The 27,902-nt window shown below is 39.8% G+C and overlaps 2 protein-coding genes across 7 annotated transcripts in view; one reads left to right on the top strand and one right to left on the bottom strand.

The window, feature by feature from the left end:
- Positions 1-2,955: 2,955 nt before the first annotated feature.
- unc45b (unc-45 myosin chaperone B) lies at positions 2,956-17,751 on the bottom strand. 3 transcript variants are annotated; one of them, XM_032515670.1, is made up of 20 exons: positions 12,266-12,478; positions 11,661-11,822; positions 11,514-11,550; positions 11,232-11,407; positions 9,307-9,396; positions 8,991-9,158; positions 8,597-8,762; positions 8,226-8,396; positions 7,920-8,091; positions 7,477-7,777; positions 7,096-7,190; positions 6,675-6,816; positions 6,449-6,589; positions 6,233-6,360; positions 5,881-5,947; positions 5,594-5,707; positions 5,105-5,220; positions 4,860-4,977; positions 4,582-4,737; positions 2,956-3,635 (listed from the first exon to the last, which is right to left on the bottom strand). In XM_032515670.1, the coding sequence occupies exons 1-20, from the start codon at positions 12,266-12,268 to the stop codon at positions 3,363-3,365; spliced, it is 2,796 nt and encodes a 931-aa protein (XP_032371561.1). In that variant the 5' UTR covers positions 12,269-12,478; the 3' UTR covers positions 2,956-3,362. The 3 variants fall into 3 exon arrangements, with proteins under 3 accessions (XP_032371561.1, XP_032371563.1, XP_032371562.1); XM_032515672.1 differs by lacking the exon at positions 12,266-12,478 and adding an exon at positions 17,533-17,751 and having other exon boundaries at positions 3,363-3,635; XM_032515671.1 differs by lacking the exon at positions 12,266-12,478 and adding an exon at positions 12,552-12,708 and having other exon boundaries at positions 3,363-3,635.
- Positions 17,108-27,902, top strand: part of kif2a (kinesin family member 2A) — a 24,462-nt gene continuing 13,667 nt past the window's right edge. For all 4 annotated transcript variants that reach the window (XM_032515695.1, XM_032515693.1, XM_032515694.1 and 1 more), the window contains exon 1: positions 17,108-17,352. In XM_032515695.1, coding sequence (XP_032371586.1) covers positions 17,292-17,352 — 61 coding nt within the window. In that variant the 5' untranslated portion in view covers positions 17,108-17,291. The remainder of the gene's footprint in view (positions 17,353-27,902) is intronic.

Here is a 27,902-nt window from a genome sequence, read left to right as displayed (position 1 = left end):
AGCGTATTAAATATAGCCTATAATTTAATTTTGTTAAATACCCTCCAACTGATCCATGGTTATTACAATCGCCTACTTTGAGTATGCACCTAAACAATGGCATAAGAAACACAAATACGCAAGATAGGATTTGTTTGAACGCTATTGTTGCTAAATTGTAGCCCAATTATGTAAAAAAAAAAAGCTGCCACTCAATTCCGAGTTAAAATAGCCGCAACTAAATTGGTGCATCGCGCTCCACACTGATGTGCCAAAATTGAGATTGAACAGTTAGGCTACACTTTTACGTCACTATCTAAAATTGGAATTACAATCTGTTATCCCACGTGCCTGTAATGATAAGCGAGAGCTGAGGAGATAGGCCTACCTTGTCGTTCATACACCTGTTTTTAGAGAGTGTGGAAACTGACGAAAGTTACACAGCCTACCCTCCATGTCGTTGATGCGATAAGCGAGAAACCTATTCGAACAAATCCTATCATATAAACTATGACATGCTACTCTTTAAATAAACATACCTGCGCAGCTACAGTCCCCGCTCAAATGCCTAAATGAAGACACTCATTTCAGGGCGTGACAGATCCCTCAGCGCGTACACACCCGGCGCTGTGCAGGACTTCCACTTGTTGTAACTAAGTAGACCGTCTATGACTAAGGGATCTGATGCGATCGAGCAGTCATCTCATTAATTTATTTTTACACAGCCTGAGTGTTTGTTATGGAAAATTCACGATTTTCTCCTAATAGTATCCGTGTGCCCCAGTGACTCCTGACCAGTTGCCAACACCTTTCGGGGATTTTAGGGCTTCTTCAATATTCATATCCTTTGTCCTGTCTAGTACCCTCATACAGTTTTGGTAGTGGAATGTGTGACGGTATCGTGAAGTGAGGACCCAAAAGCGACTCATGAGGAGGCAGGCAGGAGTAGGTGCACAGGGGTTTATTCAACACAAAGTCCAAGGAGAACATAAGGAGCAAAACAATACGGCACAATTAAAAAAATCCAAAAGAGTCCAGGAAAGAAGGCGAGGCAAAAACAAAGGCAGTGAAAATTCCCGGGGAGACACGGGTAACGGGAACAGGCACAAGCGTTGAACTTCAGACAGGAAGAGGCAAGGCTGGGAAGGCAGACACGAGACACGAGACATAGACATAGCCTGATATTTTGGGTAACCCCATGTAACTTTTGATGGACTACAGCAGACCTCTCCAAATGTTGTCAGGTTGTTTATTGTGACCTATTAAACACACAAAATAACACATATGATGACAGGACAGACCCTCTGCATGTTAGGGGGTGGGATACACAAAATATCAGGTGAAAAACAGCCTGATATATTGGGTACCCCCTATGTAACTTTTGATAGACTACAGCAGACCTCTCTAAATTATGTCAGGTTGTTTATTGTGACCTGGTTAACACAAAAAATAACACCCATGATGACAGGACAGACACACAAAATAATAGGTGAAAAACGGTCTGATATTTTGCGTACGCCTACCTCCTATGTAACTCATATGGTAGACAGGTGAAAAAAAGTGTTTAATTGAAAAGCCATATTAAACTAAATTAAATTAAAACAGAAATCACGTTAGAGGACAGGGAGGATACGCCTATCAGTCCATAATAGCAAACGACGCTATAAACAATTCACACGTCGCCTTAATGTAACAGACAAATACACGTATTTATGTAGTTAACTGAGACCCATGTTACTATGGAAAACCCTGCCGAGTCTTCCACGTCGCTATTTGTTCCATTTAGAGGTAAATTAAAAGTGCAGCAGTTAAACAATTCGAAAGGCAGCAGAATATCCGCTCTGTGTGCATGCGCGCTCCCGCGGCCAGGGGATACAGATCCTGGCGGGGATAAGTAGCCTACATTGGCACGACACCTGTCACAGCGCAGTTTTACCATACACATAGAGTTAACGATCTACCCTATTTGAGTCAATTAAGGCCTTCACATGATTACACGAGTTACGTAATTTAACTTGAATGCAGGCTACAATGAGAAGTGACCAACTGTCACGTGCATTTTAGACACCCTGCACTCTGATTCACCTCAGCAGCAGTAATCACATACACCCACGACAATGATTGGCAAAGCAGTTCTAAGTTAAAACCTTAACCATAACAGTTATATAGCCTATAAATTATGGAGTGGTCAAAATGTAATTTTTAAGGAACACTTGAGATCCCGGCATGCTTTGTTGAGTTAAAAAACCTCTCCGAACTGAGGAGTTGCCTAAAATGCTGAGCATAAGTGGACGGATTATCAGTTGGTTGAGCAGGCGCACATATAGCAGCCGTAGGTTTGACTCCGACCTACAGTCCTTTGCTGCCTGTCATTCCCCTTCTCTCTCTCTACCCTTTCACATCTTCTTCTATCCTGTGAAGTGAAGGCCCAAAACTGCCCCCAAAATTGTCTTTTAAAAAAAAAAGATATTGAGCAAAAGATAGGAAACGGTTTGCCAGAGACGTCTTTTTAACACCATCACAAAATGAAGGTCCAAACTTAGAAAGAGTGGTATTGCTTGTATTAATGGTGAAGTAAGATGCTGTGAAACACCTTTTATTCTGGCTTTACAGAGAAGGTCATAACGCATCCCAAGGAATAGAATTATAAAAGAAAGTGTGAGGGGCAAAGATGATGAAAGAAAAACAGGAAACGGTGGTATGTTCCAGTAAGCAAGATGCATTTCTGTAGAAACTGTGTCACAAAGTTTCTTGCTAGATGTCAGCAATTTACAAGAAGTTGGTCTGAAACATTTGAGGGCAACTGAGTTTAACAAAAGGTTTTCAAAAGGGCAAAGCAAGTTACAGAAGGAAGTTGTGTAATTTAAAACTATTTTTAGCCCTTATTACATTCAGATGTTTTTGTTGTTATTGGGTTTAATCAATGTATTACTTTTCTTAGCTCACCTTTTTGTTTTGCTTTTTTTTTTAACTCACTTTGCATTTGGTCATAAAAAATGATGCAATTGCCTTTCATGTATTCCTCTGCAAAGCAATATTACCACTATGTGCTGAGTCAAGTCACAAGCTGGGCTGTCTTGTATTTCTGGTTAAGGAAATGTGTCCTTTCTAAGAAAAATAGTGGCAAAAAAACACATGTAAAATGGTCAGCACAATTATAAATAATACATTTCTTCTTCTCAAAACTAAGAAGAGATGCTTTCTGATGGGAAAGATCCTTCTTATTTTACCACAGAAGCCCTTGACTGATTTATATTGTGAGAGATTATTTAAAAAAGGTCGGAGAATACTTTCATATCTTTGATGTGGTGGAAAACAAGTGTGTATTTAAAAGGAAATAAAGAAGGATGTCCATTGTTGTGGTTTTTCTTTTTGCCAGCAATTTAAGAAGGGTTACTGAACGGTTTGATGAGACCAAGATCCATAGCTTTGACCAGGCATGTGCGTGCTGCATCGATGGCCACTTGTCTCTTGGGATTGTCCTCCGCCTTGCCAATCACTGAGAGGATTTCCAGCAGCTCACTCTCGATCAGCTTCTTGGCCAGCTCACTGTCGTCTGAGTTGAGCAAGTTGTAGACAACCACAAGGCCACGATGCTGAACATTAGGGTTGGTATGAAGACACAACCTCTGCAGGATCTCCAGCCACTGGGTGGTCTGTTGGGAGAGATCAGTTGACATTTGAAAAACAGAAGCTTTGTTAGAAAAACATATCTCTTGATGATGTAAAACTGACGTCATCAGTGTTCTCTCAGTAACTTTTTCATGAGACACCACAAAAGTGCATCAAAAGCACACAAGTGTGCCACAAAACTAAATTTTGTGACAAGGTATTACTAAATAATGACGTAATGCATTTGAAATCTCAGTTCTTCCAAATCAGTCTTTTTACTGCCAATTATTCAATGTTAATGTGAAATGCATGCAGTGGCACAAAGAGTGAAACGATGCCCACACAGATGCATTTTGTTTACACAATGCACCTCTTGCCATACAACTAAAAAAAGCAGCATTGCGTGATGGCCCAAACGGAAGCATCACTGTCATTGTATCCCCCTCTGACACTCAATTCATATTCAACTGGGCCCTGACTCATTTAGTAAGGTTGAACGTCTGATAAGTCACAAAGGCTAGTAGAGATATGTAGGAAAAGGAGGTTGCCCTTCAACAGTAGAACACTTAGTGGTGTGATAGATCAAAAATCCAATAAGCATATTCCTAAAAATGGTAGCACATCTCAGATTTAAAGTCGAGGTGGACAAAATAATCAAATTCATGCCTCTGATGAAGGTATGTGTTCAAATGTCAAATAAACAAGTGAAATGTAAGTATTTTGTCCTTCTCAACTTTAAATGGGTCCTATCGTTTTACTTTTTTTTGGAACATACTATTAGAAACATGTTGTGTCTTGTGTTAACCAAGTTTTTTTTTCTTGTGGATTCTGCCAGGTTTTGTAAAGTTATCAGGTCCAGAGGAAAAGCTAACCAGGGAACTTCTGGGCGTTTTTTCATAATGGGACACACATGCTTTCAAAGCTGACTCTGATGTGACACACTAATTCATATGCTGCAGGTAAAGCTCTACTGAACGCTGTTGTACATACCACCAGGGTCAGTTTTTTGCAGAGCTTCTTCTCAGCAGCAGTAAGCATGGCGAGAGCTCCTGCTGCAGCTATCTGAAGATTGTCGTCATCCTCGCCACATAGCAGTATGATTAGCTTCAGCTTATCATTGCCATCTTCCAGATAACGCTCTTGGACCTAAGACACATAGAGACACATAGAGTGGACATTTTCAATGCATCCACACCTGCACACACACACACACAGCTGTACATGTGTTCTCACATTATTGCGTGAGGCTTTTAAGCTATTGTTCTCACCTGTTTACATGTGACAAGGTTACACATGCATTCGGTGGCAGCCTGTCTGATCTGGTCATGCTCTTCAAACATGTAGTTCTCGATCTCTGGCAGAGCTTTCTCTTTCACAATCTTTACTCTACAAAACAGATGCCGGTTAGGGTGAAACACCACACTAAGACAAAATCTGCAAGCTGCAGTGAAGTCATGTAGAAAATGAGCTACTACTGTAAGCATCACAGTGAAATAATGGTGAAAAATGTTACCTTAGTTTTTCACTGAAACCAGCCAAGTTGGTGAGGCCTCTCAGAGCTTCGTAGTTCTGCATTCCGTCTTTATCTGTTTGAAGGAGGCTAACTAAAGGTCGCACCACCTCATACACCTGTCAGCCAAGATAGGCAGAAGATTGAATTTTAAAAAGCCATTTGTTGAACTACCATGAGGCAAATATCAAGTGAACAGAGATACATGCATACTGAATTCAGAAACATACTTCTGAAAGTGAGGAATGAACAGTCATCAATAATGATATTTCTAACAGAAATCACCAACAGCATCAAAAAGTTAATTTTCTATCTTCTCCAAGCATAGAAGGAGACAAAGAAACATAGGCAAAGAAAAGCAATTTCAGAAGTCAAAAAAGTTGCAGTCAACAGGTGATTGCAATGTGGTTGCCCATTCCCCATCCCCCCCACTGTCATATCAAAGGGGACTTCCATAGAAATGAACAAAACAACTACTGTTGAATGGCTTACCCTCTCACCAGGGAAGGCAATTTCTGGGTTGGAAATAGCTGCAATCTTGGCAAGGGCGTGGCTGGCCCTCGTCTTTCCAGCCTCTGTCCCTTCTAGTGCAAGTGGTATCAAAGCCTGAGGGCACAACCACAAGTTGCACAAGTGCTTTCTTTTATTAAAAATGATATTTTGCAACAACCTGCTTGTTGAGGTAATGTCTGTCCAGATTTGGGATTGAACAGGTGAAAAGATGTTCTGTGACTTTGTGAAATGTCATAGATCCAATGTTTAACAAACCTATCACTCACCTTTCCCCCACCCTGGGCTACAATAATACCACGATCTTTGGGATCCTGTGACAATGCCAAGAACACCCTGAAGATAAATAAAAAAAAAAAGGGATTAACAGTCATATATCTCGAAGCAATGTTGCAATTTAATTTAGAAATAAATAAAAAGTCATTGTCTGTGAGGTGATGAAAAACACTGTAGAACAGTGGGAATGGCATGACTGCTATTAAAAAGCCATTCGTTTTCATCAGCTCAGTTGTAGCTGTCTTGATGTGATTCACACCACGTTGATGAGTCATGTGTGTTTTGGGAATTCCAATAAGCATGTGAAATAATTGATGACACATCTTTTTTTTTTTGCATTCCTACCTTGCCAGCATCTCCTTGGTCTGGTTGGTCAGGATGGTGCTGTCAGCTTTCACCATGACAGCAAGAGCTGAAGTGACTCCAGCCTTCAGCAGCCTTTTCACTCTCTTGTCAATAAAGTCCTTCTTGTCCTGAGAAAAAAGAAAGTATGCAAAGTGTGTGTCAATTTACATATGATCTGCTGTGTAACGGTTTAGTTTTCTTTCATTCCTTGTTTACCTTGGGGTGTTGCTCAGGCACGTGCTGCTTTGAAAACTTGGCAAGTTGGACAAGCTCAGGCATGATTTCTTTCTTTTCATAGCTGTTGGTGCAGTTAACCAGGGTGCAAGCAACCGAATATATGATTGTCTTATCTGTAGACTAAAAACACAGAAAAAGCGGTGAGGTTTTTCCTAATGTCTAATCAAATACACTGCATGTTTCATTCTGTCTGATACTTTCATACCTTGGCTAGTTCAAACATGGCTTTTAGGGCAGGCTCATCCTCAACAAAGTCATCTTTCACGTCAGCATCATTAGTCAGATAAGCCAGACCCTCGATAGCCCACTTCCTTGTTTTTGTATCAATCTGGGGATTACAGAGCCACCTGGAAGAGTAAAAAAGGAAACAGTATGTGTATTTAGTGATGCTGTGAAATGGCACGATAGCAAAGTGTAATCATATTATGGTAATATAAACATATTGTAAGGACTTACATCCAAGTTGCATCAACATTTAATATGAACTAAGTAGGTATTTAGAATATATTTAAAGAAAATACTGATACTAGAATCAGTTTCCTCACAGATTTTCTACATTTGTTCCATTAATATGGCAATAAAACTGCTTGATTCTAGCCAATTTAACAGTCTGTGTGAGTACTCACTTTCTGCACTGCTTGGCCAGCTTCTCAGTGGAGCCTTCTGCAAACTGCCTTAAAGCATAATCATCCCCTCCAGCTGAACCCAGTTTACAGAGACCCTGGAGAGGACATGGACATGTCAATGCATACCAATCAAACACAGACAAAATCTGGAAGTTGTGTAGTCTGACATTTTTATGTTATTTTTGTATCAAAGTAAACAACAGGACTTCTGTGCCCATTGGTAGCTGATCACTGTTTTCACTTTTACTGCCTTAATGTACTTCAAACTGTGACATTTTCATATTGTGTTGCCTTATTATTGTTGACTGTGCATGGGCTGTGGTCAAACATCATTTAATAATAAAGTTCTACTCTATTTTATTCTTTCCTTGCCACACTCACCACCAACGCACGGATTTTAATCCTCTCGTTCTTGGTCTTCTTGTAGATGTCCTTCAGCAGTGAGACCCCATTGGTGATGATGAAGGAGGCGCGGCTCATCTTCGAGGAGGAATGGATCAGTGCCTCCACAGCCACCATCTGGTCCACCTCACGTTCAGAGCCACAAAGTGCCACCATCATCTCCATTATGCCTTGCCGTCCAACCAGGGCGTTACCGACATCAAAGGGACCCTGAAGCAGCCCTGAGATAGTGTTGACAGCATGAATGGTCTTGTCCATGTCATTGGGGTCAATTTTGGATCTGTGGAAAAGGAAGGGAGGACAAGGAATTATTTTTTAAAAAAGCATAAGAGATGGCTTCAATTATGTTTTCTTGGTCCCCCTTCAAAAAGGCCTGGTTACAACACTGGTAAATGGTAAATCTTTGAGTGTTATGGACATACTTTATATATTCATCACAAATGTCCCTGAAGTTGTTTCTCTCTGGGTCACACATGAGGTCGTCATAGAGCTTATCAAGAAGCACGCTGGCAATCAGCTGTGTGTTCTCTGTCATGGGCAGCTGGTCCGGCAGTTCGGGAACCTGACCGCACACCTTCAGGATCTTCTTCAGACCTGGAGAACAAACACATACAGCATATGCATAAATACTGTATATATGTGTTAAAAACACATCATCAGGGAGTCTGGGAGGCTGCAAAGGACTGTAGCTCAAACCATATAAGTGGCCCGATGCAGCTCTGGCTCACCATGGTCAATAGTGAAGAGGGTCTTGGAGTTGTCTTTCTCTTTCTTGGTAGTGCGAGGTACATTCCTGCTCAGGAGGTTCAGTGCCTGGTCTCTGCCGTGGCCAGGAACCTTCTTACTAGCAACCATCTCCAACAGAGAGAGGAGGATGGTTTTTAGGTCTTTAGCTGCATCTGCAGATGATATAAAAGAAATGTTGTCAGTAAAGCTGTGAAAAAATACTAACAGCAGCTTAGCAACAGAGGTTTTCCTTTTCCATTCTGTCTGATACTATGGGGGGTTTGGTTGAAGATTAAGAAATAAGCTCTGAATCATTTACCATACTAAAAATTTTTTTGGTACAGGTATGGATGATTCATAGATTCAGCCTTACCCAAAACCAAGGCCTCTTCTTTCCCATATTCCCTTTTATCTCCACCAGTTAGGGCGTCGTTGATGCACTGGAAGAGGTTGCAGGTTGCCAGAGCGATCTCCTCATTGTCAACAGCCATGATGCTGCACATCTTATCAATGCCCACCATGTGAATAATGGCCATGGCCTGTTTAGGGATAGGGAAAATAAATAAACACTAAGTACATTCTGCGAAAATGTGAATGCAAATAATATTATTAAGTTTTTCTAATGGCATCATATAGGTAGAAGTGGAACGTTTAATGTCTGATTGTGTCTGGAAAAAAGGCTACACAGTTGGTGCAGTTGTCTTCCCATGATATTTTTGATTTTCATTTTCACTTTGTCTTTGTCTTGACTCCCTTTCTACGCTCACCCGTGCTTTGTGTCCTGTGCACATTCCTGACAAAGTACGAACAGCAGCCAGGATCATTTCTCGTTTGCCTGACTCTATCATGTTGAGCAACAGAGGCACTCCATTATTCTGGAAGATTCTCTCTGCTCCAGCATCCTCTCTTGACAGCACAATCAAGTTGTTGGCAGCCTAGACATAAAAACAATAGTGGCAGAAATTAGACCATAACTGGGCATATATAGCCACATTCAAACAACAACATCCACAGTCCACAAGCAAACAATAAAAAAAGAAAGGTCCATCAATGTTTTTGCTTCAAAATACAAAAAATACCCACTCTTTCCCTCTTTTCCGTTTCCATTTCTTCATCAAGGAGAATGTCAAACATGTTCTGTACCCTCGAATCTGTGGAGAATGTTGTCTTGAGCTGTGGAGAATCAAAATAAGAATTATTATCATTTCCTGAGGCTGGCATATCCAAATCCATCACTTTGTGGTGCGGTATAAGTCCATCTGTCAGTTCTTATTATTTAAAAAAAACATTTATTCAGTGTGCCAATGTGCTGCATAAGCAGCAATTGGCACAATGACTATTATTGCCCATACTTATTATTATTATTCCGCCTGTTTTTTGGCGCGCTACTAGTCCCGGAGCGTTGCCAACACGCGCACACACAATACACCGAAATGTGGGTATTGATCGGGAATGGTGTGCTATGACTTTTCAACAAGATTTGCCGCGTGGTTTTACCGAAATCGGCAAAAATACGGCCAAAAATGTCCCATAGACATGAATGGGAAATGCTCGGGAAATCGCTCAACAATGCTCCAAACCCCCCCTCTTTGGGACCGTGCTGCATCGCCTTACTTTAACGTAGAAACATGATTAAAAGTTTAAACCGGAGACAAGACTTTGCTCTTTATTGGGCTGAATGGGCTTTCAGGTATCAACCACGGTTTCTCCCAGATCCCAGTTTACGTTTCGTCCCGTTTTCAGACCGTCTCAGATTTTCCAATGTGTGTGTATGTGGTGGAATGTTCAGAGCTAGAGTGGGAGACAGAGTGGGAGGCTGTGATACGAATATCTGGAAGTTTCTCAAACAAATTGCTCTCTCGCCTCCAGTTTTAACTCTTCAGACTTCATTATTGGTCAAAATGTAGGGAATCTTGTTCCGGTCGCAGACATGTAAATATGGAGACTATCGGACTTAAATTGTTGGCTGTGATCTACCAACTGTCGAGAGAAATCATGAGAAAACCATGCAGCTGGAGTCCGATTCAGTGATTTTTTCCCCAAACAAATTGCTCTTACTCCTCCAGTTCTATCTCTTTAGACTTCATTATTGGTCAAAATGTAGTGAATCTTGTTCTGATCGCAGACATGTAACTATGGAGTCTATCGGAGTAAAACTTTTCGCGCTAGGCTCACAAACTGCAGATACTAATCATTGAAAGAAAGACTCTGGCCCCTACTTTGAGGATATCACCATAGCAACAGGTTCTGTTACTGAGAGCACAGAGGGGAGGGGCTGCAGCACGACAGAGACACACACACACACACACACACACAGACACACACAGAGAGACACACACAGACACACAAACACACACACACACACCACATACACACCAGACACACCACACTCACACACACACACACACACACACACACACACAGAGAGACACACACAGACACACACACACACACACACACACCACATACAAACCACACTCACACACACACACATACACACACACACACACCCCACACACACACACACACCTATCATGACCCTGTTCCCTGGAGGCCATGTTGACCAACTGACTCCTTACTGACGTTTCCAATGTGTGTGTATGTGGTGGATAGTGAGAGATGGGGGGGGGGGCTGCAGTACGATTGCTCTCTCTCCTCCAGTTCTACCTCTTTATACATCATAGTTGGTCAAAATGTAGGAAATCTTGTGCCAATCGCAGACATGTAACTATGGAGTCTATCAGACTTAACGTTTTCACGCTAGGGAAACCATGTTGACCAACTGACTCCTAACTGATGTTTCCATTGTGTGTGTGTGTGGATGGGCCCCAATAGCAGGCACACTGATAAAATTTCTGCGGAATTTTCTAGTTTATAATGCCACAACCAAAGCTATCTCAACTAATCTGATTTTTCAGCAGTAAGATCCTTGTTGAATGCATGTAGCAGTGCTGATTTAGTGTTGTGAGTGATTAATGGGTGAGTGTATTGTTCTTTTTAATTCTGACCTTGGCCTGGATTTCTGCTCCTAGCCTGCGGAGAGTCTCCAGGAAGGTCTTATTCTTTGGTTCGATTGTGGCACATCTCTGCACATCTTTGAAGGCCATGTCCAGTTTTCCTAATTTCTCCAGAGCTTGGCAACGCCTGTACAAGGCTTTTATATCAGCTGCATCAACATCAATTGCTGTCAAAGAGAAAGAAAGGGTTATGATGAGCTTATGGCCTTTGGTTTAATGATTTTGGTATCATTGCTGCTATTATTTGGTTTGATTCTGTATGTGTTACTCTACCTTTAGATGCGTCAGATGCTGCATTGGCATAATTTTCCTGTAAGAAAACCAGAAACATCTAAATAAAAGTCTAAATGTGCAAAGGAAATTGCAAATATAATCTATTTGGTATATGTTTGTTTTGTGCTACTTTACCAAACTGCTTACCTGTTTTAGGTAGCATGCAGATCTGTTCCTGTAAATGACAGCAAGCACTTTTTTGTCCTTGCAGGCCTTTATGGCTTTAGTGTAGCACTCAATAGCCTTGTCTGTTTCTCCTGCCTGGAAGTGTTTGTTTCCCTCGTCTTTTAACTGGATTGGGTCTCCCATCTGGTAGACATAGAGATTATCAGTTATGACATAAAGATCTACAGATCATATAACTTTGTCTTTTAATGTATAATCCAACCAACCAACAATTTCAGTGTCATCAGTCAATCAAAAGTAAATGTAGTATTTTAACTTTAATAAGGCCACCACAGCCTCATACCCAAACCACATTTCAATCCCAGAAATTTGGGATGCAAAACCCTATTTTGTACAAATGTTTTAAATAAGACAATGATTAAAAAACTATTTGCAGAACAGTTTTACACTTTTTTTGTCATTTCAAAGGTAAAAAGCATTATAATAGAAGAAAAGAATCCGTTCAAAACATCTATGTATGGCATGTATGTGTATGTACAGACCCTTATTTTAAATTCTTCCAGGAAAATAGTAATATGTGAGCATAAGATGTAATACTATTGCATTAGAAATGTTTTCATTCTTACCATTGTTGGTAATAATCAGTGTCCTGCTGACCTGAGTCTCTCGTAGCAAATGGCCATGCACATGTTATCTCTAACTTTAAATGGCCTCCCCTCAGGCCTTATTTGGGCATGGCCTCGTACCCCAGTTGGAGCCTAGTAACAAATGCCACGTTCCCAATTGACAGACACCATCTCCTATCATCTAAGCACAGCCTATCCCCCTACTTTTCCTAAGTACCCACTGCATACCTGAATCTCACTTAAATGAAGAAAAAAACAACAGATCTCTGTTGAAGTTGTACAGTACCTTAACGATTGTGTGCTGTGTCACTTGCTTGGCATAGATGGTCTGGATCTCAAGTCCCTAATGTTTGTCACAAAGTTTTTCTTTCTTATGGTACCTCCCCCAACAACACCTCATTTATATTTACAGTGGATCTCAGTGAGGTTGGACAGAACCAAGGTGTATCATCCATCACACATAGGGGTTAACGACAACCACAATACAAATCCCAAAGAACAACTTTGTACCAAAGGTTATTATATGTATGAATACATTGTAAAGACCATGATTACTTGTGTTGCAACAAATATAAATCCAGTGTCTTTGAATTATTCAAGGCTTTATGAATACAATTTATTTTGCATTTAAGGAAGTCTGTGAGAATGACCCCCTCAAAGTTGGTCCGCTCCTGATAAGGTCTATTTAGGGCACAGACAGCTGAGAAGACACCAGCAAATGCCTGACGCAAAAGTGGCGGGAGGGGGGTTTAAAGAGGTGTGTGTATAGAGAGTGGGGTGACTGACAGCTGCATGACCACAGGGGGACCTGGTAGGTTCTAGAAAGATCTTGAGCCCTGTGACATGGGCTTAGATTTTTTTCTTGCAATGGTGTGCATAAGGGTCAAGGGCAAGTGGTAAAATGCATTATATCAAGACTCATAAAACACATGAAATTAGTGTATGGAAGTCACAATGTTGGATGTGTGTTAACTACAACACAATACAAGAGAACGGAGCAATATTGTGGTGAACTGGTGAACTGCTCAGGGTGTTTGTCTGTCTTCTGCCCAGTGCATGCAGATTGAGGGACAGGTTGCAGACCCACAGTGATTTTGAATAAGAATAGGCATGTAGACATAAATAATACATAGGCCACATAAGAAAAAAGAAGTGACTAGAATATTTCATTCAGAATTCATTAACCATTCTTTGACTCATGAATCACTGTAATACTCATCAAAAATAAGTACGTTGTTCTGATATCCTTTCCTTTTATTTGGGAATCGCTACTAGTAAATCTACAAATAAAAGGATATCTCAACATTTACCTAACATTTTACATTTACCTAAACCAAAACCTTTTTAACTGTTTGTTGTTGCAAAGAGACCTTACTGTTTTGGGGCGTGTTTTACTTTCTAAGGCGGAAGTCTTATCCAGATTGATGTTTCCAGCTTTATCTTTATACAGTGGTCTGCAAAAGTTTGGGCAACCTTGTTAATTTCCATGATTTTCCTTCATAAATCGTTGGTTCTTAGGATAAAAAAAAATCAGTTAAATATATCATACAGGAGACAAACACAGTGATATTTGAGAAGTGAAACGAAGTTTATACCATTTACAGGAAGTGTGCAATAATTGTTTAAACAAAATTAGGCATGTGCATAAATTTGGGCACCACAATCAAAAAAAAATAACTCAATATTTAGTAGATCCCCCTTTTGCAGAAATAACAGCTTCTAAAACGCTTCCTATAGCTTCCTATGAGAGTCTGGATTCTGGTTGGAGGTATTTTGGACCATTCCTCTCTACAGAACACCTCTAATTCATTCAGGTTTGATGGTTTCCGAGCATGGACAGCTCTCTTTAAGTCACACCACAGATTTTCAATAATATTCAGGTCTGGGGACTGAGATGGCCATTCCAGAACGTTGTACTTGTTCCTCTGCATGAATGCCTTAGTAGATTTTGAGCAGTGTTTAGGGTCATTGTCCTGTTGAAAGATCCAGCCCCGGCGCAGCTTCAGCCTTGTCACTGATTCCTGGACATTGGTCTCCAGAATCTGCTGATATTTGGTGGAATCCATGCGTCCCTCAACTTTAACAAGATTCCCAGTCCCTGCACTGGCCACACTGGCCCACAGCAGGATGGAACCACCACCAAAATTTTACTGTAGGGAGCAGGTGTCTTTCTAGGAATGCTGTGTTGTTTTTCCTCCATGCATGACGCCCCTTGTTATGTCCAAATAACTCAATTTTAGTTTCATCAGTCCACAGCACCTTATTCCAAAAGGAAGCCGGCTTGTCCAAATGTGCTTTAGCATACCTCAAGCGGCTTTGTTTGTGATGTGGGCGGAGAAAAGGCTTCCTCCGCATCACTCTTGCGTACAGCATCTCCTTGTGTAAAGTGCGCGCAATAGTTGTACGGTGCACAATGACTCCATCTGCGCACAGATCATGTTGTATGTCTTTGGTGCTGGCCTGTGGGTTGACTTTGACTGTTCTAACCATTCTTCGCTTCTGTTTATCCGTGATTTTCCTTGGTCTGCCACTTCGAGCCTTAACTTGAACTGTGCCTGTGGTCTTCCATTTCCTGACTATGTTCCTAACTGTCGAAACAGACAACTGATATCTCTTAGACAGCTTTCGGTATCCTTCCCCTAATTCATGATAGTGAACAATCTTTGTTTTCAGTTCATGTGACAGTTCTTTTGAGACTCCCATGTCGCTACTCTTCAGAGAAGATTCACAGAGGAGGGAAACTTACAATTGCCCCCCCCTTAAATACTCTCTCATAATTGGGTTCACCTGTGTATGTAGGTCAAGGGTCACTGAGTTTCCCAAACCAATAATTCCAATAATTGGTTCTAAAGATTGTGAAATCAGTAAAATGACAACAGTGCCCAAATTTATGCACATGCCTAATTTTGTTTAAACAATTATTGCACACTTCCTGTAAATGGTATAAACTTCGTTTCACTTCTCAAATATCACTGTGTTTGTCTCCTATATGATATATTTAACTGATTTTTTTTATCCTAAGAACCAACGATTTATGAAGGAAAATCATGGAAATTAACAAGGTTGCCCAAACTTTTGCAGACCACTGTATGTTGAACAGAAAACGTCTGCAGCTATTGACTCACTCTTATTCAAATTCATTTGGAAATTTAAGACCAAGTATATAAAGAGGAACACACTTATTTTACAGCATTCAGAAGGAGGCCTTAATGTTTTGGTTTTTAAAACTATAAATAGAATTTTTAAGATTTATTGGCTAAACGTTTTAGTTCAGAATTATTCACTTTGGCTTATTATTCCCAACTTGGTGTTTGACAAGTGTGGTGGTTTAAGGTTTTTTCTTTCCTGTAATTTTCTCCAAGGTAAAACTAACTGTCAAACTTGCCAACTACCATAAACAAGCCCTCGAGACATGGAAGAATGCTTTCAAGCACAACTTCTCTCCACACACACACACACACACACATGTGTTTAATGGAACTATCAACATGTTGTACATAGAAATATGACCCTAGTGGCCAGGTTAGCTCAGTTGGTAGAGCAGCTGCCCATAAGTAGAGGTTTACTCCTCGATGCAGCAACCGTGGGTTCAACTCTGACCTGTGGCCCTTTGCTGCATGTCATTCCCTCTCTCCCCCCTTTCATGTTATCATCTCTCCTGTGACAATAAAAGTCTAACAATTCTAGAAAATATGACCAAGGTTTTGTGTTAATTTCTGAACTTCTAAATGAGACGGGGGACCTACTGTAGCTACCTATGACGAGTTTATTCAACACAGAGGATTGGACATTTCCTGAACTCAACATTCCAGAGTTCTTAAAAGTATATCCACTAATCTGCTGATTCTCATTAAAGCATAATTTTTAGATGAACCTTCCGTGAGGATGATTCCTAGATTGTGGCTGTGGGTTCTTGAGGAATGTTCTTGTAGCTATGCTTATAGCAGAAGTGTAATTATTTCTATTCAAAGTCAGGGTCCCATTTTCTTTTGTCGTTGGAAATTAATGTTTCCTGACATTAGCAGGACTATTTGGACTGCATTTAATAGATTTGTAGTGCCCAATACGATTTAAGAAACTCATATTACAATTTTACACAGTAATTATCCATGCAATGAATTTTTAATAAATTTAGATCAAATGTTTCCCCTGCATGCTCCTTCTGTAACGAGGAGATTGAGTCCTTGTCTTATTTATTTTATGCTTGTACTCATTTAAGTAACTTTTGGACGCAGATAAGGTCTAGGTCCCTATAAACAGAATGTAGGCCTATGGTCTTATTTTTGAAGGGACAGTCAAATAACAAGGAAGTTGAATGTGTGATAAAATTGTTGAGTCTTTTGGGAAATCATCATATTCACAAGGCCAGAAAACTTCAGTTTCTTCCCACCAAAAACTTGTTTTAAGGTTAATTTTAGACTTTCTTTGACTCTGTATATCATTTATTTAAACTTTAAAGACTTCTCATCTCCTGATGAATACTATAAACAACATTGCCACATGATGCAAGTTGGTTATTTATTTTTATGAACTGAAAGCTGTATTTTGATGTGCACAGTGGAGCAAATCCTCCCTGTGCTGTTGTTGTTTTTTGTTTTGTAAAAAATACTGTTAATATGATCTGCAAAAAAAGATCCCATCGACAGTCACTACACGTTATTAACACGTTATACAACATTCTGGACTTTACGCAGGCTTAAAAACAGTAACATTGTACATATTCCTCTTCTATGTTCATGTTCTTACATGTATCATTTTTCACATTTTTATTGTATGCACCAAACACACCAGGGCGAATTCCATGCAAGGGAAAACTCAATTTGGCAATAAAGCTAATTCTGATTTTATTTTGAAAAATACAGTCCAGGAAATACTTTGCTATTCTTGGTTGCTACGTAATGCTAGCTCGTTTTGTTGCCTGCATCTTCCTAACCCGACTTAAGACTGGCAAACACAAGAAGCTGCATTTACATTGCTCACAATAAGTCTGTAGTCCTGTTTCTGTTAATTGTTTAAGTAATGTAGGATGGCGTCGTGTTTTGGGAAGATTGTCGTTGGTACTTATGTGGAGATAAAGCGCAGTGATGGTAAGTTTCGCCCTGTCCATTCTTCCCCCCTCGGTCGCACTGTACAAGTTGTTAGGGGATCTTTGTTGCTGCGGTACTGGTGTAGCTAGCTAACGTTCACGTTGGCTACACGAAAACATTAATATAAGCTGTCAGGGCGGAGTGCTGCAACATGGCCAAAGCGTTTGAATGAGCTCTTACCTTTGTTAGCTTCTCTGCAATTCAAGAGAGATTTGTCTTTAGCGGTTATTTCATTTCGTTAGATAATATCAGATGCGTTCAATTGGAAATGAACGAAGCTAAAACACCAACGTTAGTGCCGTTGTATAGCTACCTAAATGATTTATTACATCACGGATTTGGAACGTAACATTAGTTAAGCTAGCTAACTTGCTAACCAAGCTAACGTTAGTTTTGCCATAGAGGAACATTAGCTTATTAGCTTAACGGCTAACACTAGCTACCTAGCTAATATCACTAACAACCGGCTTTATTACAGCAGTTAAGCGATGAAAACTAACCACCATCCATTTAGTTGACAAGTAGTTTCCATTTTGGTTGTAATTTATTCCAATGTAGATATTTTATTCAGGTTATTAAACGTTTGCCGTTAATGAGCATACTAAATTAAATCACATTTGAAATGTGAACGTTATGTATAATACAAATTATAAACTTTATTTATAAAGTTCTTTAGTTTAAATGGTTGACCCATAATTCCAACATTTCAGGACATGGGCAAATAAAACCAGGCAATTTAAGTAATATAGAAATCACTTGGAAAATAATAAAAAAAAAAAAAGACTAAAGAGCCTATACACCAATAACACCGATCAGACAGACGTGTCCTACTGCAATGGTCATGGAAATAATTGTGTTTTTAGAAACTTTCATGGAACACCTCTTATAACAAGGAATTTTAGTTTTAATAATGTAAGTTATTCCAAGATAACTTGAATGAAGTCAAACAAACAGTAGTGTATGAAATGCCTATGACAGCTGTGTGCTTACTTCCTTACTGAAGTAACGTTCCTGCCATAACAGGAAGCTGGAATTTCAATATACTGACTATAGCTTCAGCTTTTTTCAAGTGTGAACAGAGGAGTAGACAGGGACAGTGAGAGGCAGCTTGTTGTATGACTCTTGTGAATAGCAGCTGTATTCTGGCTGCCTTGTGTAGGACATGGCTCCAGGGCCAGGCAGCAAAGGATGACTGAAAAGTTTCATTCCAGGATTAGGCTACACCCAGTTTTGCAATAAACCCAACGACAAATACTCTTTTGAACAAAACATGATAAAAAAAAGCATTCAAATCTAGTGGCATGGGTGTGTTTGTAATTGTTTTTTTGGTTGCTGTTGTTAATGATGATGTAATTCAGAAAGAAACTCTCAGCAGGCCTAGTGAGAGTTTGGTTCTGTTCATCCATGTCCCTGCTGGTTGGTGTTGCATCCAGGACAGGGGTTGCCCTCCTGGGGGGAAGGGGGGATTCAAGCCATATTCAGGCCGCCACCCCATCTGTTGCAGCCTCTCCCTAGATTCTGCCAGGAGTGTCTTTTGCTACCCTGTCAATCAGCTCTGATGAGAGCAAGATCTCATAGAGAATTATTGGGTTATTTATTCAGTAGATACAATTAAGTTACGTTGTATGCCTTTTTAACTCAATACTAGATCCCTTGTTTAATGTTCGACATAGATTATCTGTTATTGGATATTCATTTGTGTGTGACACTTAGTGTCTTTAAAAGAAGAACAAAGAAACATATGTCACCTACCATCTTAGTAATTAAGAGCAGAGAAGGCCGTATGTAAACTAGGTTTTGTATCCCTAGGTCTTTCAACCTCTGGCTGCAACACGTTAGAAGGGCCCCCTCCATTCCCGTTGTTGTGTATGCTGTTACTGTGGCCTCCATTCAGATTGTAGTCTGCAAAATTGATACCTGTTCATGATGTCTTCAAGCAGCTGCCTTGCTTTAATGCCTTTTCATTGTCATGTCTTCAATCCCAGTCCACATATTCTGTTCATTACATCTGTTAACCTGTGCTGTTTTATTGGAGTCATTATATCAAGATACATACTGTATTATGTAAACAATAGAGACAAATCGTTGTACAGATGTCACTGTGTGCTGGTTGATACAACAAACATCTTTTCTAAGTCAGGAGAGTTGATGACTTCATTTATTTCTGTCAAGCTGGTTTACTGTTGGAATTTGATTGCCTTGTCCTTTTTGGTGATTACTATATCTGGTAGGGGTGTCACTATTCTCCAAATCCTTGATTTACATTTTCAAAGTTCACGATTTGATTCTCAATTTTCACATTTATTTTTTTTAAAGCGCAGGTTGCTATGTCCTTTTAAGACTAAACTTGCAATACAACATCTGACCTTTGTTCGCAATGTACCACACTACATTTGTAAAATTTAAAACATTTATTAACATCATAATGTAACAATAACTTAAATATTTAGTCAATTGGAAACTTAACCCTTGTATTGTCTTCACTTTCGGGACCCTCTCGTATCCCTCAGGTCAAATTGACTCGTGACTTATTTAGGGATTAAAAACAATTCTGAAATAAAATTTTACTTCATAGTCTATTAACAAATATTGTCTTCATCTCAAGTTCTAACAATTGAGATCACATATATGTTTAGGGAATGCAATCAGTCTCTACTTGCACACAATTAAAAATGGACGTGGGATTCATTTTTTGTCACAAGGTTATAATTCATGTTAAAAATCCACTATGGAAAAACATTAGTGGTCATATCCAGAATCATTTTTTGAATTGAGTCAGGAATACATGTTTATCACAGAAAATAAAGTAAGGCCATTTTTTTTCCAAGTAGAAAAAATTTAACTTGTACCATTTTTCTTCTTGTAAAATTTGAAATGGGTCAATTTGACCTGAATACCTTACAAGGGTTAAGCAAAATAACCTGCCATCTAGTTAGGGCCTGAGCGCAGACAGCAGCGAAGGCCTATTGAAACACAAGGAATTATTATTATTCTTTATCCAGCAAATAAGTTGCCTTTTTGAGGGGCTTTACATACTCAAAAACTCACCAAAATTGGTATAAGCATCAAGTCTGGTGAAAACTTTCGTATTTTAAGGGTTTTGGGAATAGGCGCACAAAAATGGCTCACTAGCGCCCCCTCTCTCCTCGTCCCCGCTGGTACGGGATAAATCACCACAACTCGGGCCTCTGGGTCCGGTTCCCTGCCAGGATTGGCCTGGTAAATGCTAGATCACTAGCGAACGAGACTTTTGTCTTAAAGGGCTTCTTCACATCCCAAGGATTGGATTTTCTCTGTGTGATTGAGACATGACTGAGTGTTGCTGAGTCCAGCGCTTTCACTGAACTTTTACCTAATGATTGCTGCTACTTTAAATGCCCGCTGACGTCAGGCCGAGGAGGAGGAATAGCGACTGTATATGAGTCATTATAAATGTAAGCAGCTATTGCTATTATACTTTTTCACCAGCTTTGAACTGAGCTTACTTGACCTTGGTCACTCTCACACAGTGTTGTGTGCTGTGGTCTATCGGCCTCCCAAGTACAATAAGGAATTTCTGATTTCCTTGTTGAAATCATGCCTAAATAAGACCGTGTTCTTATTGTTGGGGATTTTAATGTTCATGTGTGTTGTCCGGATAACCCCATGGCAAAGGGTTTTTTAAACCTCATTGATTCTTTTAATCTTGTGCAATCTGTGTCTGGAGCCACACAAGAACATGGACACATTTGATCTTGTTTTATCATATGGTCTGCCTGTTTTTAATCTAAAGATATGTGACACAGTGTTTTCTGACCATATGCCTGTATTATTTGAGGCTGCTCTTGCCTATAATCCAGTTAAACCTCGCGCTTCTACCCAGCGTTGTCGCATGATTAACCCTTCCACTGCTGTTCAGTTCTCTGCTGCTTTCAGTCAGAACTCCATCATTCCTGAGTCTGTGTGCAACACAGAGGAGCTTAGCTCATGGTTTCACTCTACCTTCCAAACCGTTTTAGACAATTAAAATCCAGGCACCCTAAAACTAAAACTGAGCCCTGGCTACATGACATGACTCAGGCTGTCAGACATGAGTGCTGTAGAGTTGAGCGCAAGTGGAATAAGGACAAACTGCAGGTGTTTTTTTTTAAATGTTAAAGGACATTTTAACTTCTCTGAGCGTTCGGTTCCTCAACCGGTACCGGTTTGTCCACAACGTGTTTTCTTCCATGAATTGTCACCAACACGGTCGTGCAGCACACCATTAGAAAGCTTAAAGTCTCATGATTCCATCGAGCCCACACACAAAGCATAAGGTGACTCACAACGGTTATAATCATGTTCTGAAGTAAAGAAAGACCGAAAGATTCGAGTATAAAATGAGCGTGCATCCCTACCTGTCTCCTCGTGTCTTTAATCACAGCGGTGAAAGATCGCCGAAAACGTGGTATTCCTACTTCGTAAACACTCCAAGCTATTAGAATATCCAAGCCTTGTAATCCATAATTATCTGGTCCCCTCACAATCTGGTAGTTTCTGGCCAAGTTTCGACGTAGAGAAATCTAGATAGCTCATCATTTCTCGGTTTTGATCGCGTGTATCTTTTCCCCTGTGCGTCCCTGTGTGTCCCTCCGGGCACGGTCGGAATCTCTGGCTTCTGCCCTTTCCACTGATATCTGTCCCCAACCAATAGCATAAGCCTATCTCAAGAAAGCCTTCAGACCAGCCAATCAAATCCCACATTCCCCATTGGGCCCACGTGGGAAAAACTGACAGCAGATCCGACCAGTAAGAGAAAGAGGTCATAAAACTGGCATCCCTGTGTAGCCAATCAGAAGACGAGTCGATTGATATCAAACATGGCCAACAAAAACTTTCCCTGAGAGGGTCTCCAGCCCATTCAAACCAAAAATAATGCCTTTTTATGGCATTTCACCATTTCATCAAATTATGATTACTTATTCCTATAAATCTATGTATGTACTTCTTTCAGGTATATGTGTGAGTGATGTAGATGTGTTTTTGTATTTCAGAAGTTTTGTATTTAGCACTTTTTTGGCTTTTTTAGAAATTAGAAATGAGACAAACGCACAGACATATCTGTAGAAAAACATTCATATAAAATCCATTTTATAAGTAATTTTCTTCTGGATTTTTTCTGTTCTAAGTTGAGACATGTGGCTAGGGTACTATTTTAGTATATAGCAGTTGTAATATGCTTACAGTAGAGATTTTTATTAATTTTTCAGATGATTTACTTGGACGGAAATAGAAATTCTGTGTTCTAACCTCTGTAGCTCTGTGTCAGTAAGGCCTAGTGTCACAATGCCACTAGAAACAACAAATTGAAAGTGTTAGCTTCACAATGAACTCAGGGTCATCCCAGAGGGCCAAAGCATGTGGAAACTGCAGCATGTTTTAGGGGGTAAAAATTTAGGCAAGAAAATCATATATTTTCAAGTGTATTTAAACAGGTTAAACATGCAGTAGTACAACCCCTAATTAAAAAAATCTGCTCTAGATCCTGCAGTCCTTGAAAATTTCAGGTCTATCTCCAAACTGCCTTTCCTTTCAAAAATCGTGGAGAAGATTGTGCCGTCTATTAATGGCCTTTCTGGAAGAACATAATATTCTAGAGGTTTTCCAATACGGGGTTAAAACGTTGCACAGCACAGAATCAGCTCTTTTGACCCTTGTGTTATCTTCCCATCAACCATGAAAAAAAAAAAGATGTTTTGGTCACTTTTTTTCAACATTATTATTTTTTTGTCACTTTTTAATGTTGTGGATGCTTTTTTATGTACTTTTTAATGTTGACATTATTTCAACGGCCCATTGTTTGTGACAAAAAAAAATTAAACTAAGAGAAAACGGGTCAATTTGACCCAAGGACAACATGAGGGTTAAGAGTTTTTAATGTATTTTTAGCTACTGATTCTGGTGACTGTGTTATCCTTGTGCTTTTTGATTTAATGGCTGCATTTGACACAGTGGACTATGAAATATTGATTACACGTTTTGAAGCAATGGGTGGGCATCAGGGTTATAGCACTGGAGTGGTTCAAATTGTACTTGACTGACCGAACTTTATGTGTTAGCCTTGGTGACTGTGTATCCTCCACTTCTCCTCTTTTGTGTGGGGTTCCACAGGGCTCATTTTTGGCCCTCTCCCTTTTTTCTCTTTATTTGCTCCCCTTGGTTCAACAAATTAAGAACATGGTATTTCTTCCACTGTTACCAGATGACAGTCTGATTTATGTGCCTCTTAAAAAGAAGATCATACTCCGTCAGATAGCACTTAAGTGTCTCAACTTTATAAGGCCTGGAGGCTCTGAACTTTTAAAATTTTAAAGATGAAAAAACGGGAAACTATGGTTTTTTGTTTGGGAAACCCCTGCGGACCCCCCCCCGTAATCTGGGTTCCTTGGTACAGCATGTTTAACCTTCCTCAAAAACCTAGGGGTTGAGGGGGCATGGAGCTTAAGTTTTTCCGTCGATCAGCTGTTGCAAATCAGTTTCTTACCTTGGGAGCTGGCCAAAAAAGCCATCTGTCAAAACAGCACTTTTAGTGGTAACCTGCTTTGTTACCACTAGGTGGTTATGCAATGCCTTTGTGGGGATGGTGGGGGTCCTCCTCGCCTGTCCCAATGTAAGAATGCTGTGCACTTCTTTTAAAATGGCCCGTAAAAATAGCAATTCCCCCCCCTTTTAGCCTCACTCCCCTGGCGCCTATTAAATTTAATCCATTTTAAATTTTTTAGCTTTATTGGACCTCCCGTGAGCTTACAGCCCTTACGTACCAACAAAGCTTCAGGTCAGATGTCTCTCTCCCGGGGGCCTAAAAAATAGGGAAGCCCCAGGGTGCCTCCCTTTTCGTGTTGCTCCAAAAATTTTGAATACTGCCTTGCCTTTTAAAGGTCTTCTTAAAAAGCTTTTTTTCCTGTAAAAAATAATAAAAATGTATTTTTTGTAAAGCACTTTGGTTTTTTTTTTAAGTGCTCAACCAAAAAAATTTTGGGTTTGGGTTGATTTTAATTTTCATTGGTCCTGGTTTGGCCCCCCCACAATGTTTAAAACAAAGCCCCCTTTTTAAAACCATGCCCCCTTTAAAGGGAGTGTCTTTTGTGGGTCAGAAATATGGTTTTAAAAAAAGGTTTTTTACCAAAAACCAACCCTTTCCCCCCTTTTCCCAGAATGGTGTGGAATACCCGCTGGGGGGGTCGGGGAATGCAACTAGTGGGCTAATATTGGGGCTTACGTACGTGCCTTGACATAACCAAACCGATTTCTGATCAGAGTCAAACAAATTTTTTCCCTGCAACTCTCCCCCTTTTTAGACAATATTTTAGCAATATTATTTTTCTTTTTTTTCATTTTGCCAAAAAAAACCCCTTGTAAGTAAAACCGTGAATGTTCAGCTTTGGGGCATAAAAACCTCTTGGTTTCTAGCTCCCTGGTTCTCCTGAAAAATGGATAGGGGAAAGGGTTTCCGGGGCGTCCGAGAATTTTTAGCTACAACCACAAAAATGGGGGGGTGAGCAGGCTCTTTACCGGTATTATTACGCTGCGACAGAGGGCGGCAGAAGCCAGGCTGCGCGCGGTGCTTTTCTGTGTCAGCAAATTTTCTCTATGGTCTAGTCAATTTTTCAAATACCCCTTTCCTAAAGCCAAAAAATTAAAAAGCTGTTACCAAACGTTTTTTGAAAAATTTTTAAGTTTAGGGGTTTGGGACAGATCAGTCCGATAAAAATTTAAAAGTGATAGTTATATTTAAAAGACAAAGCAAGGGCCCGTGATCCACTATTGCATTACATTTACCAATTTAACGTGTAAAACAAATTTCGTCAATTATTCTTTTTTAAATTTCAACTTGACATTTATTCATTTTTTTAGCGGGGAAAAAATTTTTGATAATACAAATTTGTATCATTGCACAAGTTTATATGTACAATAATATTTAATACCAACCACCCACCCGATTTGCGTAAGTGACCCTCAAACACGGCAATAAACATTCTGGGAAAAAATTTTAAAAAATGCTATGTTTTTAATTAACCCGGCCCCATCAGGGACAGATCTGATCAGGCGGCAGGTGTAAAAAGGCTTTTGTAATTACCCTTCAAATACTTCCTTCTAAAACCAAGTATTGGAAATCATTTTTTGTTCCTGTGTGTTTTTTGTCTTTTATTACTAAAAACAGGGGGAGTAGCAAGCATGGCCTGTTTCTCCAGGTAAAATTAAAATTGCCACCTTGCGCTAAAAAACTTTCAAGGGGCCCCAAAATAATTTGGCCCTAGTTTTTATTTTTGGCACTGCCTTCACTTTAGTTTTTATTTTGCCCGTCTTGTTTTTTCTTTGTCTATGATACTTACAGGGGGATCCACCGGGAATGGTGACCTCACTGAAGGGACAACGGAAGGTACCTGGAGGGGATAGAAAAGGAGACACAAAAGGCAAAGAGTTTTAAACCCTTATTACCCCCCAAAGCACCATGTTTTTTTTTCAATAGCAATAAAGCATTCAAAATTGTGATGATTTTCACAACCGTAAAGGTTTTCTCCTTTTATGACAACTACAGTACTGGGGCTAAAATATTTCAGGGCAGGGTTTTTTTATGAAACAATTCAAGGGGTTCAAAAGTTAAAGGGAAACCGGGGTTTTTTGCCCAATTACCTTAAATGACAATTAATTCAAATTATTCTCTCACTCCTTTGCTTGTTGAGATCCCCCCCCCTAAAATAAATACCAAGCCTTATCAACAAAGGCAAGGCTTTTGAATCACGGGATTTTTTTTTTTTTGCTTGACTGACCCTTAAAAAAGGTTTAAATATGGTTTATCTACTGTCTAAGTAAAAAAAAAATTACAAAGCAAAATTTTAGCTAAAAAAGGAATGCATGAAAAGTTACATAAATAAACTATTTTTTTTTTCAAACTCAAATATAAAATAAACTTAAATTTTAAAGAATAAACAACAAACAACTTTTAAAATTGTTTCCCTTTAAAAAAAATTTGGATACACATACCTTGGCCCAGGGAAGTTCGTTGAAAGTGGGGATGAAGTGTCACCCCTCCCTTGGGGGGAATGGTTGTAGGTTTGGGGGGCAGAATTTTTTCGAGGCATACTTTTTAAAAACCCGTGTTTTAATTTGTCTGAACCGGTTTTCCCCGTCTTGCGTTCCCATTTTTGGCCGCGATCTTGGTGACATTTTTTAACATTGTATGGGTGGGGGATGTTAGCAAGCCGTGGGGAAAATTAGCGGGCATCCAAGTTTTAGAGCAACAGGCAACAACAGGGGAAATTTGTCCTTATTTTTTGAAAAAAAACTTCAAACAGCAAACCCCTTCTTTGAGTCGTTGTTCTGGTGCCGGGCTTTCGTCTCCTCTAAATTTGTTTTTAAATGGCATTAGTCTTTTCCCAAATTTCTGGGGGCTCCTCGGCAACCCCTTCCTCTATTCAGGCTCAAACATGGGAAACCTGCATGCCCCCCTTGGAGTTTTAGTCATGTTGTGTGCAGCGCAAAGCTCGTTGCCACAACCAATCAGCCGGCAGCTTATTAAATTTTCATGAGCAGACCATATAAGGCAGAAAAGCTCTCGTTTCAAGCCAGCCCAATTTAGCAGGTGGTGTGAGGGCCAAAAGAACAGCTAAACAACATTTTTAGCCCAACAAATGTTACATACCCCTATCAGGAGACCTCAAAGAACAGCGTGATTACTCTATACAACCTTCTACACCCCTTTTAAAAAAACGTTGCACAGCACAGAATCAGCTCTTTTGCCCCTTGTGTTTCTTCCCATCAACCATGAAAAAAAAAAAGTGTTTTGGTCACTTTTTTTAAACATTATTATTTTTTTGTCACTTTTAATGTTGTGGATGCTTTTTTATTTGTACTTTTTAATGTTGACATTATTTCAACGGCCCATTGTTTTGTGACAAAAAAAATTAAACTAAGAGAAAACGGGTCAATTTGCCCAAGGACAACATGAGGTTAAGAGTTTTTAAATGTATTTTAGCTACTGATTCTGGTGACTGTGTTATCCTTGTGCTTTTTGATTTAATGCTGCATTTGACCACAGTGGACTATGAAATATTGATTACCACGTTTGAAGCATGGGTGGGCATCAGGGTTAAGCACTGGGTTGGTTCAATTGTACTTGACTGACCGAACTTTTGTGTTAGCCTTGGTGACTGTGTATCCTCCACTTCTCCTCTTTTGTGTGGGGTTCCACGGGCTCCGTTCTTGGCCCTCTCCTTTTCCTCTTTTTATTTGCTCCCACTTGGTTCAACATTTAAGAAACATGGTATTTCATTCCACTGTTACGCAGATGACAGTCTGATTTATGTGCCTCTTAAAAAGAAAGATGCATACTCCGTCAGATAGCTACTTAAGTGTCTCAACGTCATAAAGGCCTGGATGGCTCTGAACTTTTAAAATTTTAAAGATGAAAAGACGGAAGCTATGGTTTTTGGTGGCACCACTGCGGACCCCCCCACGTAGATCTGGGTTCCTTGGTACAGCATGTTAAACCTTGCCTCAAAAACCTAGGGGTTAGAGTGGACATGGAGCTT

Source organism: Etheostoma spectabile, chromosome 5, assembly GCF_008692095.1.
Source record: "Etheostoma spectabile isolate EspeVRDwgs_2016 chromosome 5, UIUC_Espe_1.0, whole genome shotgun sequence".
NCBI classification, from domain to species: Eukaryota; Metazoa; Chordata; class Actinopteri; order Perciformes; family Percidae; genus Etheostoma; species Etheostoma spectabile.
The sequence above is the reverse complement of the archived record's forward strand: the minus strand, read 5'-3'. Positions and strand labels throughout refer to the sequence as shown.

What these genes read in the sequence shown, in the direction of transcription:
- unc45b (XM_032515670.1), bottom strand. An exon ending in CCTCTTCACTATTGACCATG is followed by an intron (nt 8,092 to 8,225) that starts GTGAGCCAGAGC and finishes TTTGTTCTCCAG; the next exon opens with GTCTGAAGAAGATCCTGAAG. An exon ending in TGCCTGAGCAACACCCCAAG is followed by an intron (nt 6,361 to 6,448) that starts GTAAACAAGGAA and finishes CTTTTTTCTCAG; the next exon opens with GACAAGAAGGACTTTATTGA.